The sequence below is a fragment of the Saccopteryx bilineata genome, chromosome 4 (genome assembly GCF_036850765.1).
Source record: "Saccopteryx bilineata isolate mSacBil1 chromosome 4, mSacBil1_pri_phased_curated, whole genome shotgun sequence".
NCBI lineage: Eukaryota > Metazoa > Chordata > Mammalia > Chiroptera > Emballonuridae > Saccopteryx > Saccopteryx bilineata.
Genome location: NC_089493.1, coordinates 81,640,383 through 81,659,453, shown reverse-complemented (window position 1 = coordinate 81,659,453; position 19,071 = coordinate 81,640,383). Strand labels below are relative to the sequence as shown.

General features: G+C 42.3%; 1 protein-coding gene across 6 annotated transcripts in view; it reads left to right on the top strand.

Moving 5' to 3' along the window:
• The window catches only part of EIF2AK4 (eukaryotic translation initiation factor 2 alpha kinase 4), a 127,669-nt gene that overhangs the window by 78,671 nt on the left and 29,927 nt on the right, over positions 1-19,071 (top strand). For all 6 annotated transcript variants that reach the window (XR_010731328.1, XR_010731329.1, XM_066277131.1 and 3 more), the window contains 7 exons: positions 7,034-7,270; positions 9,442-9,517; positions 10,319-10,440; positions 12,952-13,001; positions 14,237-14,405; positions 15,698-15,814; positions 18,007-18,072. Coding sequence is in view for 4 of the 6 variants with exons in the window: in XM_066277131.1 (XP_066133228.1) it covers positions 7,034-7,270; positions 9,442-9,517; positions 10,319-10,440; positions 12,952-13,001; positions 14,237-14,405; positions 15,698-15,814; positions 18,007-18,072 (837 nt within the window). In the remaining 2 variants the exon portion in view is untranslated. The remainder of the gene's footprint in view (positions 1-7,033; positions 7,271-9,441; positions 9,518-10,318; positions 10,441-12,951; positions 13,002-14,236; positions 14,406-15,697; positions 15,815-18,006; positions 18,073-19,071) is intronic.

Here is a 19,071-nt window from a genome sequence, read left to right as displayed (position 1 = left end):
GGTCCTTTAAATAGTGTCTTCTCTCCTGGGTTTTAATTATGTTTTTCTTCTTTTTCAATTAGTAATCTTCTGACACTCATTCTCTGGTGTCCTGGGAACAACATGGGGAAAAAAAAGAAAAGATAAAGCACTTCAAATATTACTATACTTGAAATACACCATAAAATGCCAAGGATTGGCATAGAAAATTAACAAACTACAGAGTTCTTTTGTGTGGTTCATTGTGCTTTTGAAATACTATTTGGAACCTTGCCTTAGCTGTTAAAAAAGAGAGAGAGAGATGTTTTACAGCTCATTGTTTTAAAGAGAGCTTGGGACTTCAAAAAAAGAAAAATAATTTAAAACTGTAATTTTGTTCTGTTTTGTGGTTCAAAGAGCTCATATTGTAAAGGGGAGGACTGGACAGTCTGAAGTTACAGTACTTTAAAGCAAAATAATTTCTCCCTCATTCTATAAACACTTGAGTGTGTGTATATATAACCTGTCATAGGTTAATATTGGCGTTCAGCTAATATGAAAGAATAATTATTAGTGAATTTGTGTATTGTACTTCTGGTGTACATTTTTTTCTTAGTTGGTTGGTTTGTCTTAGTGAAGCATTCCATAGTTAATACTCCTGCCATATGGACATTTATTCCTTAAACTGACCTTTCTTAACAATTATAATCATGACAAAATTCCTTACTTAAATAACAGTCATGTGTCACATAACAGTGTTTCGGCCAACAAAAAACCCATGGCCTGACCTGAGGTTGTGCAGTGGATAAAGTGACAACCTGCAACGCTGAGGTCACCTGTTTGAAACCCTGGGCTTGCCTGGTCAAGGCACATATAGGAATTGATGCTTCCTGCCCCCCCCCACTAGACTGAATAAATAAAATCTTTAAAACAAACAAAAAAACCTCGAAGGATGAATATGCAACAGTGGTCCCATTGAAATTAAAATGGAGCTAAAGAATTCCTATTGCCTAGTGACATCATAGCCATCTTAACATTTTAGTGCAGCTCAGCATTCACGTTTGTGGTGGCGGTGGGGCAAACACACCTACTGCATTGCCATTTGTATAAAAGTGTAACATTCAATTACGATAGGCTATCCCACCAAGGTTTGCGTGAGTGCACTCTGTGATGTTCTCACCGTGACAAAATTGCCTGTGAAGTCATTTCTCAGAACGTATCCCTGTCTTTAACCAGTCAGTGCATGACTGTGGTAATGTTGAGAATAGAAACCTAGCTAGAACATGGCATTTATTTACTGTTTCTTGCTTATTGATTATGTATCTGGGCAGACTATTCACTTTTCTAGACTTTTATTTTCCTCACTTATAAAATAAAGAGATTAAATACCTTTTATTTATATATAAGCACTAATATCCTGTAACTCAGTAGTGCTTAAACATGACAGTAATGGCTAGAGGGACCTATTCTGCCTCATCTATTGAATTAGTAAAGAACCATTAAGAAATACATTGAGTTGTGTTAGTTATCATTTTTTTGAACTGAGTCATTTCCTGTGTTTCTGGATGTCATAAGAAAATGTCGCCCTGGCCAGATAGCACAGTTGGTTAAAGCATCATCCCAAAGGGCAGAGGTTAACAGTTCTGTCCCCAGTCAGGGCACATACAGGAACAGATCGCTGTTCCTGTCTCTCTCTTACTCTTACTTCCTCTCTCTAAAATTAATAAAATAAACATTAAAAAAGAAAAAGAACGAAAATGTTTATTTCATAGCCTTTCCCTATAACAAAATCAGTCTTATACAGTATTTCCACATGTTGGCAGCTGTAGTAGCTCAGGAACTTTATCAAACTACAAACATGAGAGCAACTATGCAAACCATTTCTCACAACAGTGATTATTCTCCATCACAACTACTCATTGGGTACCCTTGAGCATTTGCGTTTAGACTATATAAAGTTTACTACAAAACCACCACTGCCACTTTCCAAAACATTGTAGTCATTACTTTTCATTTGAAAGGAGGCAGCATAGAAAATGCTTGTAGCCTTGCCTAGATGGCTCACTGGTAGAGTATTGGCCCAGCATGTGGAAGTCCCAGGTTCAATTCCCAGGCACGGCACACAGGAGAAGCGCCGTCTGCTTTTCTACGCTTCCCTCTCTCGCTTCTCTCTCTCTCTCTCTCTCTCTCTCTCTCTCTCTCTCTCTCTCTCTCCCTCCTCCCCCCTCCTCCTGCAGCCATGGCTCCAATCATTGGCCCAGGCACTGAGGATGACTCCACAGCCTCCACCTCAGGCGCTAAGAAGCGCTCAGTTGCTGAGCAACGGTTCAACACCCCAGATGGGCAGAGCATCACCCTGTGGGGGGTTTGTCAGGGTGATCCCAGTTGGGGCACATGTGGTAGTGTGTCTGCCTCCTCACTTATCAGTGAATAAAAAAAAGAGAGAAAATGCTTGTAGATGAGTGTAACATAGTGTTTGTCACACACAAAAATTAAGTATTACAGGGTCTGTTTTGCTGAATAGGCTATTGAGGTTTTTGTTGTTGTTGTTTGTTTTTAATTTTAGGGAAAGAGGAAAGGGGGAGGGAGAGAGAGACAGGAACATCAATCTGTTTCTCTGTGTGCCCTGATCATGGATCAAACTGGCAAACTGCGCTTCAGGTCAATGCTCTACCAACCAAGCTATCAGGCCAGGGCTAAGCTATTGTTTTTACTAGTTTAATTTGACATAACTTTTCATAAAAGTTCTATCATGTCAATTCCTTTTTTTATACAAAGAGCATTTACCTGTGTTTTATATCAGCCTAAGACTGCGGTAGGACCCTGACCTGTGGTGGTGCAGTGGATAAAGCGTCAACCTGGAATGCTGAGGTCATCAGTTTGAAACCCTGAGCTTGCCTAATCAAGGCATATATAGGAAGCAACTGCTATAAGTTGATGCTTCCTGCTTCTCCCCCCTCTTTCTCTTGCTCGCTCTTAAAATCAATAAATAATAAAAAGACTGGGGTAGAGTTTGGGGGTTGGGGTGGTGGGGGGAGCATACATTAAAGATATATAATTAGAAAATGCTTAATAAGATTCATCTAAAAATTGAGATTTTATTTTTGATTTCACATAATCTTTTAACTCAGGTATTGGGAACCTATGGCTGGCAAGCCAGATGTGGCTCTTTCAATGGCTGCATCTGGCTCGCAGACAGATCTTTTATTTTAAAAATAATAACATTAAAAATATAAAACATTCTTGCCTGGCCTGCGGTGGCGCAGTGGATAAAGCGTCAACCCGGAATGCTGAGGTTGCCGGTTCGAAGCCCTGGGCTTGCCTGGTCAAGGCATATATGGAAGTTGATGCTTCCTGCTCCTCCCCCCTTTCTCTCTCTCTCTCTCTTTCTCTCTCTCGCTCTCTTTCTCCTCTAAAAAATGAATAAATAAACATAAAAAATTTTTAAAAATATATAAAACATTCTCATGTATTACAATCCATTCATTTCCTACCACTCATGTTCATGGTTGCGGGTGGCTGGAGCCAATCACAGCTGTCCTCCAGGACAACAACAAATTTTTATTGGATAATGCATAACGTACATGGGTCGTTGTGAGGTCAGGAAGTAAACTTCCCTCCTTTTAATCAAATAGTCAGCTAGCTAATTGCAGAAACCCTTTTGACAAAGAAGATGGCTAAGAGAAAAAAAGATGTGGAGTATCATACTTTTCATAAGGAATAGACAGAGGAATTCACCTTTGTAGAGAGAGCAGGTTCTGCAGTGTGTCTAATATGCAATGATAAAATTGCATTGATGAAACTGTCAAATATAAAGTGGCACTTCGACACATGCCATACTACTTTTGCATTGAAATATCCAGCGGGGGACAGAAGGAAGAAAGCATGTCAAGAGCTACTGTGCAGAGTGCAAGCTAGTCAGCAGCAACTCTGTGTTTGAACCCAACAAGGTGACTGGAATTTGGCTAGCTTTGCTGGTGCTTTAGCAATTGTGAGAAACGGAAAGCCATTCACAGATGGGGAGTATGCCAAAACATTCATGCTTGATGTTGCCAATGAACTTTTTGACAACTTTTCGGATAAAGACAAGATAATCAAACGAAGAAAGGACATGCCTCTGTCGGCAAGAACTGTTCACAATCGTACCATCATGATGGCAAATCAAATTGAGGCAACACAAGTGAAGGACATAAATGCAGCACCATTCTTTTCTCTCGCTTTGGATGAGTCAACAGACATAAGCCATTTATCCCAGTTCAGCGTGATTGCAAGGTATGCTGTCGGTGACACACTACGTGAGGAAAGTCTTGCTGTTTTGCCTATGGAAGAGACAAGAGGGGAGGATTTATTCAAGCCTTTCATTGAGTTCGCTAAAGAAAAAAATCTGATGGATAAACTTATTTTGGTGTGTACTGATGGTGCTCCGTGCATGGTGGGGAAATACAGAGGATTCATAGAGCTTCTTTGTGAACATGAAAAGAGACCCATCCTAAGTTTTCACTGCATCCGACATTAGGAGGCGCTTTGTGCTCAGATGTGTGGTGAGCAGCTTGGTGAGGTGATGTCGCTGGTCATTTCGGTGGTCAACTTTATTGTTGCCCGAGCTTTAAATGATCGCCAGTTTAAAACACTGTTGGATGAAGTTGGGAATAATTATCCTGGTCTGCACAGCAATGTGCATTGGTTGTCAAGAGGGAAGGTGCTCAGCCATTTCACGGCTTGTCTGAGCGAAATCCAGACTTTTCTTGAAATGAAAAACATCGAGCATCCTGAGTTAGCTAACACTGAGTGGCTCCTGAAATTCTACTATCTCGTGGACATGACTGAACATCTGAACCAGCTCAATGTGAAAATGCAAGGCGTTGGAAATACAGTCTTATCCCTTCAACAAGCAGTGTTTACATTTGAAAACAAGCTGTAACTCTTCATCACCGACATTGAAACAGGTTGTTTACTACACTTTGAAAAACTGGGAGAGTTTAAAGATGCATGCACAGCAAGTGACCCTGCTCAACATCTTGATCTCCAGCAGCTAGCGGGCTTCACATCTAATCTCCTGCAGTCATTCAAAGAGCGCTTTGGAGAATTTCATGAGCGCACTCGTCTTTTTAAGTTCATCACCCATCTACACGAGTGTACAGTGGACAGCGCTGACCTGAGTTACATCCCCGGTGTCTCTGTCAGAGATTTTGAGCTACAAGCTACAGACCTGAAGGCCTCAGACATGTGGGTGAATAAGTTCAAGTCACTGAATGAAGATTTGGAAAGACTTGCACGACAACAAGCAGAGTTGGTGAGCAAACAAACACAAGTGGGGAGAAATTAAAAAACCTCAACCCGCGGACCAGCTGATTGTCAAAACTTGGAACACGCTTCCCATCACATACCACACACTGCAGCGTGTGAGGATTGCTGTACTGACAATGTTTGGCTCTACGTATGCATGTGAGCAGTCTTTCTCACATCTAAAGAATGTTAAGACCAACCTACGATCACGTTTAACAGATGGAAGTCTCAGTGCCTGCATGAAGCTTAACCTCACCACGTATCAACCAGACTACAAAGCCATCAGCAAAACCATGCAGCACCAGAAGTCGCATTAGTGGTAAGAAGTACTTTATTCATCACTGGTTAGCAACAGCATAACAACATTATTAAAAATAATTCAGAGACTATTGTACTTTAAAATGTTGGTCTTACATAAAATGCACACATTTACTTGTATTTAGTGTTAAACATATTGTATGGTTCTCACAGAATTACATTTTAAAATATGTGGTGTTCATGGCTTTCTCAGCCAAAAAGGTTTCCGACCCTGCTCTTAACTCCTTATAAACCCTTATTATAAACAAGAGAATTAAAGAATCATTAAGGAACGTTTAGAGGTTTATATTACCTTTTCTTTTTAAGTGAGAGGTGGGGAAGCAGAGAGACAGACTCCTGCATGCACCCCAACTGGATCCACCCAACAACCCCCATCCGGGGCTGATGCTCTGCCCGTCTGGGATCATTGCTCAGCAACAGGGCTATTTTAGTGCCTGAGGGGAGGCCATGGAGCCATCATAAGCATCTGGAGCCAACTTGCTCAAACCATTTGAGCGATGGCTGTGGGAGGAGAAGAGAGAGAGAGAGAAAGGGGAAGGGTGGAGAAGCATAGGGTCACTTCTGATGTGTGCCCTGACCAGGAATCGAACCCAAACTTCCCCATGCCTGACTGATGCTCTACTACTGAACCAGCCGGCCAGGGCCTTTATATTGCTTTCAAATTGTTTGCTCCTTCATGAGGTATTAGCTATGAAGGTACAGAGTAACATAAATCAAGAGAATTCAAGGAAATGGTATCGATATAGATAACAAATGGGAAAGAAAAAGTAAAAGCAAAATGTTTTATACTGCTTTAAGGATTCCAGCAGTTACTACACATTATAATTTCTACTAAAATTAGACATTTAAAGGTATTTGTTTTACATTCTCACTTTTTTTGGATACAATATTTTGTGTATTTAACACTTTGAGTAGTACGAACATTCATGTACATCCTCGTGCCTCCTGACCATCCAGAAAATGATTGTACAAAAATTTTTATTTTAAAAATGTGTAAGGCAACATTAAAAGAAGGCAAGTGTTTGTTCTTCTTGTTTCCATAAATTGGTTACCAAACAAACATGATTTTAGGTTAATAAAACTGTAACTAATTTCATTTTTTGAAAAAGAACTCACTCCCGGGAATCAGCAAGCATGAAAAAAACTCACTACTCAAAAGGTTAAAAGTCCTAAGTTCTGCTTCCAATTAGTTATTGAGGATTTTTTGGGTCATCTATAACAAAAAAAAATAAAATAAAAAGGGCCTCTATCTTAAGAAATACTCATATTATTACTTTGTTGCACAATACTGTAGCCATATTGAAGGGCAGGGGGGAAATGACAAATTCAGAGACTTCAGAAATGAAAATGCACTCACTAAGTACAAGAAGTGTGGTATCTTTTCTTTGACTGGAACCCACCACCAGCTTGTTAGATTTCCTGAGCATCATCTGTTGCTTCCCATGACCAGTATGCCTGGGTTTTGTTACAGAAATCCGTCATTTCCTGGCTGTTGAACCACGATCCAGCTAAGCGTCCCACAGCCACAGAACTGCTCAGAAGTGAGCTGCTGCCCCCACCGCAGATGGAGGAATCGGAGCTGCACGAGGTGCTGCACCACACCTTGGCCAATGTGGACGGGAAGGCTTATCGCACCATGATGGCCCAGATCTTCTCCCAGCGCATCCCTCCTGCCATCGATTACACCTATGACAGCGACATACTAAAGGTGGGCTTAAGCCAGGCTTTGATTAAGAGCTTAAGCTGGATCACAGAAGGCTCAAGTCAGTTTCTTATTTTTCATGGATTCCTTTAAGGCCTCCAACATAAATTCTTAATCTGAAGTCTGTATATGTAAAATGTGTGCATATGCATTATTCTGGGAAGAACCAGACTTTTCATCACTCACTTGAAGGAATCCCTGACCCTTTCCAGGAAAAGAATCTCCAGGTGTGAGGAACTTCAAGAATCTCTTTAAGGGTCTGGCCTGTGGTGGTGCAGTGGATAAAGCGTTGACTTGGAATGCTGAGGTTGCCAGTTCGAAACCCTGGGCTTGCCTGGTCAAGGCCCATATAAGAGTTGATGCTTCCTGCACCCCCCTCTTCTCTCCTCTCTCTCTCTCTCTCTCTCTCTCTCTGCTTCTCTCTATCTCTCTTTGTCTCTCCCTAAAATGAATAAATAAAATTTTTTTAAAAAAATCTGTTTAAAAGCTCCCAGATAGTTTCTGAAGCTTAGCCAGCTTTGGGAGCTATCAATGTTTTATTTTAAAAAAAGAAAGAAAAAATTATAATTAGCAAAATTATAGCAAAATGTTCAACTTTTATAAAATTGGGTGGGTGAATAGCAGATTTTTTTGTTACATGGTATGTATGTTTCTGTATGCTTCAAGTATTGTCATTTTAAAGTAGTAAAGGCAGTAGTGATAAGGTTTGTGGAAAGTCAGTAGATATTTTAGGAACCAAGCAGATTTTGCTGGCTGGCAATATTGGAAAGATACAGAATTATGAGTAACACTTGTCTTTGCTTATTTGTTGTTTCTAAATTTTCTCTAGCCTGATCTGTGGTGGCGCAGTGGATAAAGTGTCAACCTGGAAATGCTGAGGTTGCCGGTTCGAAATCCTGGGCTTGCCTGGTCAAGGCACATATGGGAGTTGGTGCTTCCAGCTCCTCCCCCACTTCTCTCTCTCTCTCTCTCTCTCCCTCCCTCCCTCCCTCCCTCCCTCTCTGTTTCTCCCTCTCCTCTATAAAATGAATAAATAAAAAAATTTAAAAAATAAATAAATAAATAAATAAATTTTCTCTAGTGAAATGGTACTACTTTTTTTATTTTTTAGTGAGAGAGAGAGGAACAGACAGGGACAGACAGACTGGAAGGGAAAGAGATGAGAAGCATCAATTCTTTATTGCAGTACCTTAGTTGTTCATTGATTGCTTTCTCATATGTGCCTTGACAGGGGGCAGGGGACTCCAGCAGACCTAAGTAACTCTGAGGTCAAGCCAGCAGTCTTGGGCTTCAAGCCAGCGACCATAGAATCATGTCTATGATCCCTTGTTCAAGCTGGTGACCTTTGTGTTTCAAACCTGGTCTTCAGCATTCCAGGCCAATGCTCTATCCACTGCACCACTGCCTGGTCAGGTGGTACTATTTTTTCTAATAAGGAACAAGTGAACAACTCTGGCCCTGGCTGGTGGCTCAGTGGATAGAGGGTCAGCCCAGTGTATGGCCATCCCAGGTTTGATTCTGGTCAGGGCACACAGGAGAAGCAACCATCTGCTTCTCCCTCCCTCTCCTCCTCTCCCTTTTCCCCTCCCACAGCCAGTGGCTCAGTTGGTTCAGGCGTGGCCCCAGGCACTGACGACAGTTCCCTTGGAGCGCATTGGCCTCAGGCACTAAAAATAGCTCAGAACTTGAGCATTGTCCCAGATGGGTTTGCTGGGTGGATCCCATTTGGGGCACATGCAGGAGTTTGTCTCACTATCTCTCTTTCTCTCACCTTAAAAGAAAAAAATCTAAATGCCATTTGCTTTTCACAGGGCCCATAGTGAATCACTTTAATATGTGGGAGAGGGCATGATGCTCATCGGGGTTTGACTGCTCTGTGGTGACCCTGAGAGTCCTCGAGGATAAAGTGCTTGTTTGACTGACTGTGTCTGAAAAACAGGTATCAACCTGGTTAAGAGCTTGGACTTTGAACCTTGCTGGCTCTCCTCAAGCAAGTGTATTTTAAGACTTTTGTGGTTTCTTCTTCCCTGAATATGTACAAAGAGGGACTAACTTGTTGAAATCTCTCCTATGATCCTCAGAATAAGCAGTATAATGCTGATTTCAAACCACAGATTAATATTTTAGGTGGTTCCTTTAATTAGGCTTTGATGACATTTTAATTGGTCATACCTTAGGGCAGCTTTTCGATCCGTGCAGCCAAGATACAGCAGCATGTGTGTGAAACCATCGTCCGCATCTTTAAAAGACACGGTATGTCCTTTTAAAAAAATCATGTGCCTTCTCAAAAGATAGGTTTTTTTGTTTGGTTTGGTTTGGTATGGGTTTTTTTGTATTTTTCTGAAGCTAGAAACGGGGAGAGACAGTCAGACTCCTGCATGCGCCCGTCCGGGATCCACCCGGCATGCCCACCAGGGGGCGATGCTCTGCCCCTCCGGGGCAGAGCGACCAGAGCCACTCTAGCGCCTGGGGCAGAGGCCAAGGAGCCATCCCCAGCGCCCGGGCCATCTTTGCTCCAATGGAGCCTTGGCTGCAGAGGGGAAGAGAGAGACAGAGAGGAAGGAGAAGGGGAGGGATGGAGAAGCAGATGGGCGCTTCTCCTGTGTGCCCTGGCCGGGAATCGAACCCGGGACTTCTGCACGCCAGGCCGACGCTCTACCACTGAGCCAACCGGCCAGGGCCAAAAGATAGGGTTTTTTAATTCCTAAAAAACTACTGTAAATAGATTTTGGTGCGATTATATTTTATTTTTAAATTCAGTTACAAACAACTGACGTGAATTTTAAGCTTATTTTTACAACTCACCTTGTTGAGGAGAAACAGATTTTAATATTCCAACCTTATTGTTAAAGTACAACTGTGGAGTCAAGAATATGACTAGATTGACAAACTTAGCCTTAGGTGAGTTCTCCACTGAGAATCAACAACAGGCTGATGAAGATTTCCATAGTCCCTGTAGTGGGGAACTTTACTGTCGGGTCTGTGTTTATTCTAACTTGCTTCTTAGGAGGAATGAGAATCTTACGATTAGTTATTTTTTCTGATTTGGTATAGGAGCTGTCCAACTGTGCACCCCACTACTGCTTCCCCGAAATAGGCAAATATACGAGCACAACGAAGCTGCCTTATTCATGGACCACAGCGGGATGCTGGTGATGCTTCCTTTCGACCTCCGGGTAAGGCTGAGCATGCTCTGCTGACAGTTCGGACGCCGTGTCTGGGCTCAGGGGTGCACATCTGTTAAAGAGTTAACCCTACTAATCCTTTTGGTTTTGGTGTTTTTTTGGCTGGACTTAAAATACTCCAAATATCACCTTTAGGGAACATTTTTAAGGAAGTTGTCAGACTGAGAGCATTACTGGAATTTAGGGATCGTTTGACCTGTATACATACATGCACCTTGCTAATTGCACAGTGGCTTTTGGCTCTAGAAACTGGAACCCTGCATTGCAGGTGCTGTCTGTACCTCAGTGTTGAGCTCTACTGAAGGAACCCTAGCAAGTTAACCGGCCTTCTGAGACAAATACGTGGAGTTTTTTTCTCCAGTTCCTGGGTAGATCTTTGGGTACTTCCTAACATGTTAATGTCTAGAACAATTAAATTTTTGTAACAGCAAGTGACTCTCTAACTCAGTGTGCTGAATTGTGCTCATCCTTGCTTTCTTTGGATCCCAAAGGTTCCCTTTTACAGTGACACTCTTAACAGTCGCTCAGTAATATGGCCATCTGTTGCACTATACATGCATGAGACAGACAAGAATTTAATACTCCTCATGTACTGAAAGCACTTAGAAGTAGAGACATGAGCAAAAAATATAACTAGGCAGTTCTCCAAAGATAAAATGTGCAGGGCTGGTAAACTTCCCAGACGTTCAGCCTCACTAATAGTAAGGAAATGCCAAGCAAACGGAATCCACGTCACCCATTAGACTGGCAAGAATGTTTAAATTAATATTCAGGGGTGACAAGGGTGTAGGAAAACAGGTACTTTTTTCATATGTTGCTGATGGAAACAAACTGTTAAACCCTTAGAAAAGTAATCTGAAAGTATTTAATAAAATAAAAAAATTTTTTTTTGATGCACAGACTGTATACTGTGAACCAACAGCTCCACTTTGAGGAATTGATTTAAAGAAAATAAAAAGCCTGACCTGGTGTTGGCGCAATAGATAGAGCATCAACCTTGGATGCTGGCTGAGATCCCAGGTTCCAAACCCTAAGTTTGCCGGCTTGAGCAAGAGGTCGCTGGCTCGGCTTCAGCCCCCAGCACAAGGCACACATGAGAAGCAATCAATGAACAGCTAAAAGTGATGCAACTATGAGTTGATGCTTCTCTTCTCCCTCTCACTCTCTCTCTCAAAAAAAAAAAAGAAGGGATCGTGTGCATACAGTGCACTATATGTTTGCATCAGCTGGTATGTGAGGGTGAAAACATGTTCTCACATTGCATGTGAATGACCACGAACACAAACTTGTTTGTGTGAAGTGTCAGAGTATACATTGAACCTTTGATTGCATTTTTCTGAAGAAGGTATGGAATCAAGGCATATTCTTTTTCATAGCTATGTTGTGCAGCTTAATGCAAGAATGTCTTTTATGGTTTAAGAAAAAATTCTTTACATATTCTTGTCTTGTTTTTCTTTTATAATAAGTAAAGTGGTTTTGGAGTGAGTCAGAGGTGAACAAATAACATACCAGAAATTTGGGCTCTGTTGAAGAAAGGGTAGAAGTATAAATTATATGGACAGTGATACTTAAAACTGGCTGCTTCTTCTCTAGACATTAGGAGACTAAAGTGTAGATTTTTAAACATCAGCTCCCTTTCTCTGAGCTGATGGATAGCAATTCCAAAAGATAAAAAGTAATAATTAGGCCTGACCTGTGGTGGTGCAGTGGATAAAGCGTCGACCTGGAAATGCTGAGGTCGCCGGTTCGAAACCCTGGGCTTGCCTGGTCAAGGCACATATGGGAGTTGATGCTTCCAGCTCCTCCCCCACTTCTCTCTCTCTCTCTCTCCTCTCTCTCTCTCTCTCTCTCTCTGTTTCTCCCTCTCCTCTCTAAAAATGAATAAATAAATAAAAATTTAAAAAAGAGAGAGAGAGAGAGAAAGTAATAATTACCCTTTAGAATTTGACCCATTAGTAAATGATACTCTCAGATCTCTTGGGACAATCTAAAAATTGTTTTATAAATTGTGTTGATTATTGGTGGGTAGTTATTAAGAATTTCTCCTAAGAGATGGATAGGAAAACCAGGAAATTCACTACAAGAGATAATGCCCATTTTGATTACATTATCATAAATGACACTTGAAAAAAATTCACGGATAACCAAATAACTTGAACTGATGTTAATTTGGCATAATAAAATTTGGCAGAGTATATTTAACTGAAAGTGAATTTTTCTCAAATTTAAAAAAAACCTAAGAGATACCACAGTGAAGAGGGTTGGTGGTATGTCCAGCATTCGGGCTACTGCGGACTGACACACTCAGGAACATTTCAAGGGATGTGAGTGACAGGCAGTGCCCAGCTTTTCTAATGTCCTTACGCCCACTGAACTGTGTGCTCTAGAAGGGTGAGCTCGACGGTATGTGACTTGCATCTCAGTAAAGCTGTTACTTAAAAACCAAAAGGAGTGTGTTACTTGGCACATGTTGACATTGACCTTTGCGACTTTATTTCTCAGGTTCCTTTTGCAAGATACGTGGCAAGAAATAACATATTGAATTTAAAACGGTAAGAAACAATACGGAATTCATTTAGTGGATGTGGGAAAGAAGCCCAGGAAGTACGTTTTATCTTCTGTGATCCTTATACAGTAAAGAATCTGGGATTTAAAGTATTGAGCTTGGAATATGGTCAAAAAGCACAGGCACAGTAGCCCTTTGTGTCAGTGACAAGGACAACAGCTTCATGTTTAGAAGGAAGGCAGCAGTTAGGTAGACACCCTGAGGTTCCTGCAGTCTATCCCGTGACTTCTCAGTTCCCAAGCAACACCACTAATCATTTTCACAAACGGTTGCTTGAAAAAAAACATCTGGCTGTTCTTTTTTTTTTATGAGTTTATTTTAGCTGAACTAATCACATATGCCAGAGAGCAAGATATCAAATGTTCCAACATCTGGCTGTTCTTGATCACAGATGGCCCCTTTTAAATTTTAATTGGAGGGCCCTGGCCAGGTAGTTCGGGTGGTTGGAGCATTGTCCCTGTGCGCCAGGGTTGCAGGTTCAATCCCCAGTCAGGGCACATTCAGGAATCAACCAATGAATGTATAGACGACTGAATGGCAGGTCTGTGTTTCTCTCTCTCTCTCTCTCAGAGACCAATAAATTTTTTTAAAATTTTAATTTAATTGGAGAAACAAATGGCCAATATGTGAAAACTGCCTACACAGGTAATTGAACAAGAGCTGTGTGTAGGGAGTGGAGTAAACCCAGCAGGAGTGCGGAACCGTGCGGAGCTCCAGGCAGGAGCGCTGGGAAAGGTGTTCTGTAGCCCCGTTACACCACAGGGGTCTGACGCCACCTCTCCGTGCATTGGAGCAGTATTGTTGTCAACGAGGCACCCTGCTTTAAAGCTCCTTCCCCCCCAAAAAAAAAAATCAAAGCTCTTACATGCTTTTATTCTCAGCTGCAAGTGAGCAATTAATAGTTTTAGTCCTAGATGTGGGTATCATTGTGTAGAAAGAAAGCACATAAGTAAAATTATTTTTGTGTGTAATTTTGTCTCTACTTCAGACATTTAATTTTAAAAAATTAAGCCTCGTAGTTTAATAATGGGAAAACTGGAAATTGGAACCTTGATCACAAGGCAAGAGACTGTTCTGAACAAATCTATCTTTAAGCTTTCTTGGTCATACCACTGATGAATTTTTTTTTCATGTTTGTTGCTTTTATCTTGTTTGACCATTTCTTATGTATATTTGATACCAGAAAGCAATGACCTTAGAAATCGGGGTTTCTCTCTCCAGATACTGCATAGAGCGTGTATTCAGACCGCGCAAGTTAGACCGATTTCATCCCAAAGAACTTCTGGAATGTGCATTTGATATTGTCTCCTCTACCACCAACAGCTCTCTGCCCACTGCTGAAGTCATCTACACTATCTATGAAATCATCCAAGAGTTTCCAGCCCTTCAGGTTCCTTTTCCATTTTCTAACATCCTGAGGTTATCCCACCGGAGACCTTCATCAAACATGGGGGCAGAGGGGGAGGCAGGCACTGACTACAGACTGCTCAGGGCCTGCTGACAGTGAATCCCTTTTTTACTGAGAAGAATGTGGTGATGCTGCTTTTGAGGTGCTCTTACCTCTGCCGTGACAGGAACAGGCTTTGTTTCTGTCTGTTCTGTTTTGGTGTAAGGGCCCATTTTAGGGTTTCTTGGCCCATTCTTCCAAAATGCAAGAAATTAGACAAGGATTCCTAAGATGCTTTTTTTAGCACGTTCATATCATAGCCTCCTACACCTGATCACTCAGTTCCCCAGCTTCACATTTAATCGTGTTGGCCTGCACCCTGGCCAGTGGAGACGGCTTCCAGCTCAACTGCCTGCTCTCCTCAGGCCTCTCCTCCCGTCCCACACACCTGCACTGTTCACTCCACGTTGCCGTCAGTCACGGGGTCCCTTGTCTTGAAAGACTTCTCTACCCAGCCTTGGCGTGGGCCCTTTCTTTCCAGGAAGCCTGACTGCTGCCCCACTGCTGGGCTAGCCACCATTTCTTTTCAACTCTCACGGTACTTGAGACATCACCTACTTCCTTGAGTTGTGTTCATTGTTAGTTATTCAGAGTGTATGCCCCTCCCCCCCCAATTATAGGAGAAAGCTTATTTCGAAAGTTACAGAGGTAGTAGAAGTGAGCCAGCTAAGCTGTGTAAGTTCAGGAAACAAATCACAGAGGCAGATGAAAGGCCCTTGGAGCTTAGGAGAGAGAAAGGCAAAGGTAACCACCTTGGGGGGAAAGATGCGGAGGACAGGAAGGCACAGACGTGCTCCCAAGAAGGAGAGTGCATCCAGAGTGTGTGCACTTTCCAGGCGGAATGTCTGTCTGTTTTTCTACATGCCCCACTGCACCCAGCTCAGTACACAGCTCACAATTCTGAACAGTTGGCTTCCATGGACAAAAGGAAGGACAGCTGTTCCACCCACCTGTGCTTACAAGTCATTTACCATTGAACCAGATCCTTTCCCTCTTGAAATCTGTGAATTTCTCAGGCTTTTTAACATAGCTAAAAGCCAAAGTATCTTTGGTAAGTGTTATGTTATATTATACTCTTTGACTACAAATGTATAAAGAATGTATATGAGAAAATAAGCTAGAAAGCAAGTCCTCCCATGTGTTAGGATAGTAAATTGTTGGTAAGATCCTAGGTTTGGTCATGTATCTATATTGTGTTTATAATGAAAATAATCTTTTTCTTTTCTGTGTCCTAGGAAAGAAATTACAGTATTTACTTGAACCATACCATGTTATTGAAAGCAATACTCTTGCACTGTGGAATCCCAGAAGATAAACTCAATCAAGTCTACATTATTCTGTATGATGCTGTGGTAAGTGATTAAGAGTAACTTCTGATTTTAAAAAAATAAATTATTATATTTATTATAAATTATTTCATTTGTAACATTAAGTTCTTCACTAACCTACTTCTGGAAGCAAAGAATCAGTCCTGATACTGGCTAAAAATAATCTTTTTGAGCACCTACTGATGTTGGCAAGCATTATTCTAACGTCTTTACATGTATTAATTCACTCCTTTCTCACAAATACTATCTTTTTTTTACAGAGACAGAGAGGGATAGACAGGGGCAGACAGACAGGAACGGAGAGATGAGAAGCATCAATCATCAGTTTTTCGTTGCGACACCTTAGTTGTTCATTGATTGCTTTCTCATATGTGCCTTGAACGCGGGCCTTCAGCAGACCGAGTAACCCCTTGCTTGAATCAGCGACATTGGGTCCAAGCTGGTGAGCTTTTGCTCAAACCAGATGAGCCCATGCTCAAGCTGGCGACCTTGGGGTCTCGAACCTGGGTCCTTGGCACCCCCGTCCAACACTCTATCCACTGCGCCACCGCCTGGTCAGGCTCACAAGTACTATTATTATTCTTAATTATTAAAGGCCAAAAGAAGGGAGTTTAATATTGAGAATAAAAGACTATGTCCTGCCTGACCAGGTGGTGGCGCAGTAGATAGAGCATGGGATGAAGAGGACCCAGGTTCGAGACCCCAAGATCGCCAGCTTGAGTGTGGGTTCATCTGATTTGAGCAAAGCTAACCAGCGTGGGCCCAAGGTCACTGGTTTGAGCAAGGGGTTACTCAGTCTGCTATAGCCCCACGGTCAAGGCACATATGAGAGAGCAATCAATGAACAACTGAAGTGCCACAATGAAAAATTGATGCTTCTCATCTCTCTCCTTTCCTGTCTGTCTGTTACTATCTATCCCTCTCTCTGTCTCTGTCAAACAAACAAAAAACAGACAAACAAAAGACTATGTCCTGGCCCTGGCTGATTGGCTCAGCGGTAGAGCTTCGGCCCGTCGTGTGGAAGTTCCGAGTTCAGTTCCCGGCCAGGGCACACAGGAGAAGCGTCCATATGCTTCTCTACTACACCCCCTCTCCTTTCTCTTTATGTCTCTCTTCCCCTTCCATAGCCAAGGCTCCATTGGAGCAAAGTTGGCCCAGGTGCTGAGGATGGCTCCATGGCCTCTACCTCAGGCGCTAGAATGGCTCTAGCCACAATGGAGCAATGGCCTAGATGGTCAGAGTATCACCCCCTGGTGGGCATGCCAGGTGGATCCCAGTCGGGCGCATGCAGAAGTCTGTCTGACTGCCTCCCCACTTCTGTCTTCATTTACCACCTCCTTCCTGTGGAACAGAGGCAGTGGCCCTTCCATTTATTGATCCTAATTAGCTACATCGTTGTGTTCGTTACTCTACAGTATGTGTGCAGAGCCTAGAGGGAAAACATTGAACATTTTAAATAATGTGGTATTATGAGGTTTGGTGTAGGTGAATGCTTGCTTATCTTTTCTAACTTCTTTTCATGTTAAATACTGTTTTATAATAAATAAGAGGCACCTAGCAGATTCAGTGACTAACACTGCCAGACCGTCTATGATGAAGGCAGAACCAATAGTGAAAGTCCATAATGGCTTAGTGCTTTTTATGCACCAAAAGGCTTAACTGGCTTTTCTTTAATTTGGTAGGTATACCTCGAGGACCCTAACATTACTGTTTCCTGTGGTCCTCTCCTGCCCCGCAGAGCACTGCTGCTGGTTAGCAGTGACAGAGACAATATGCTATCAGTCAGACGCTAGAGAAACCCCAGGCATCTCGCAGAGGGGCTCAGGTCAGCCTCTTTCATGTCCCACAGCGCAGCCTACCTGCTGGTGTGGGATGAAATGTGAGCCTGCCTGTAGGACCGTTGACTCCCCTCCACCCTCACAAACACCCTCGTCTAGCCTGTCCAGCTCTGAGTTGCCTCTCCATTTAGCAAGTTCAGCTTTCCCCCTTTTAATTCTTTCATGTCAGGGTTTTTCAAATTTTAAAATAGTTAGTTATAGTCTTTATGTGAATTGGAAAAACATTTTTTGTAAATCATAGAATTAAACCATCCTTCATGATTAGGAACAGTTTGTCCAAAATGAAGACCGTACTTGTCAGAATTAGCCTGGAAATTGTATCTTGTTCAGGGCCATTTGATCATTCTCATTGTTACCTTTTTTTCCCTTCTACATTAGACAGAAAAGCTGACAAGGAGAGAAGTGGAAGCTAAATTTTGTAATCTGTCTTTGTCTCCAAATAGTGTAAGTACATTCTAATGGTGTTATTACAGCTCTCTCTCTGTGGATTTGTTTTTCCAGAAAATGTTGCCAAATTCTGGCTTCAGGAGGCTGCAGCATTTCCTGATCCAGGGGCAGCAGGAAGTGCTGCCGCCTCACAGACCGCTTTTCCCTTGAGTGTTAACAGGTACCATGGCAACCTCTGGGACTAAGGGGAGAGAGAAACCAGTGCTGTGATCAAAGAGTGCCTCTCCATGCTGCTGCTTAATGTGCTGTAATCATCCTGTTCTTTCTCCATCACCAGATACTTCTCTTTCACACCCCTTGTAAAGGCTGTGCTGGGCAGCATCTCCTGCTGAGCAGACCTAGTACTAGCTCTCCTCTCTCCTGTGGGACTAGAATGAGTCCCAGAGCCCTGCAGATTCATATGGGTATCTACCCATCATGCACCCGACCCCACCTGGGTCTGTTGGCACCTCGGAACTGAATTAAAGCTCTTGCTTTTCTGGTACATTTCCTGCTCCTAAAATCTTGTCTTTGATCCCATTGGCCTTGAGGAACATCTCACGGGGTAACCGGGTTTGTTGTATTCTTTTACAGGCATCAGTGGACCCAGGTCTTTGGCATAGTAAACCACACTTAATTGAGTTGCTGAAAAGCAGAAGACAACAGGGCTTTTTATATCTTCGTGAATATTTATATAAGAAGATAAATTTTTTTTAAAGTTCTTCCAGAACCCTTGTAGCCCTTGGACTGACATGATCATGTGATGATCAGAATTCACATATGGGATAGACTAAAATATGATTGTACTCAGGTCAGGCAGAGTCACCCAGCCTCTTGGACACTTACAGTGGGCAGGCCAAGTACTTGGGGATATAACAAGTAGGTTGAGTTTACAGATGGCTTTTGATTTTTTAAATTAATACTGACTTTTAAAAAGCCATGAGGTGATACATGCAGCATGTATCTGCCCTCGGCCTTTAAAACAACTTTCACAGCCCTGGCCGGTTGGCTCAGCGG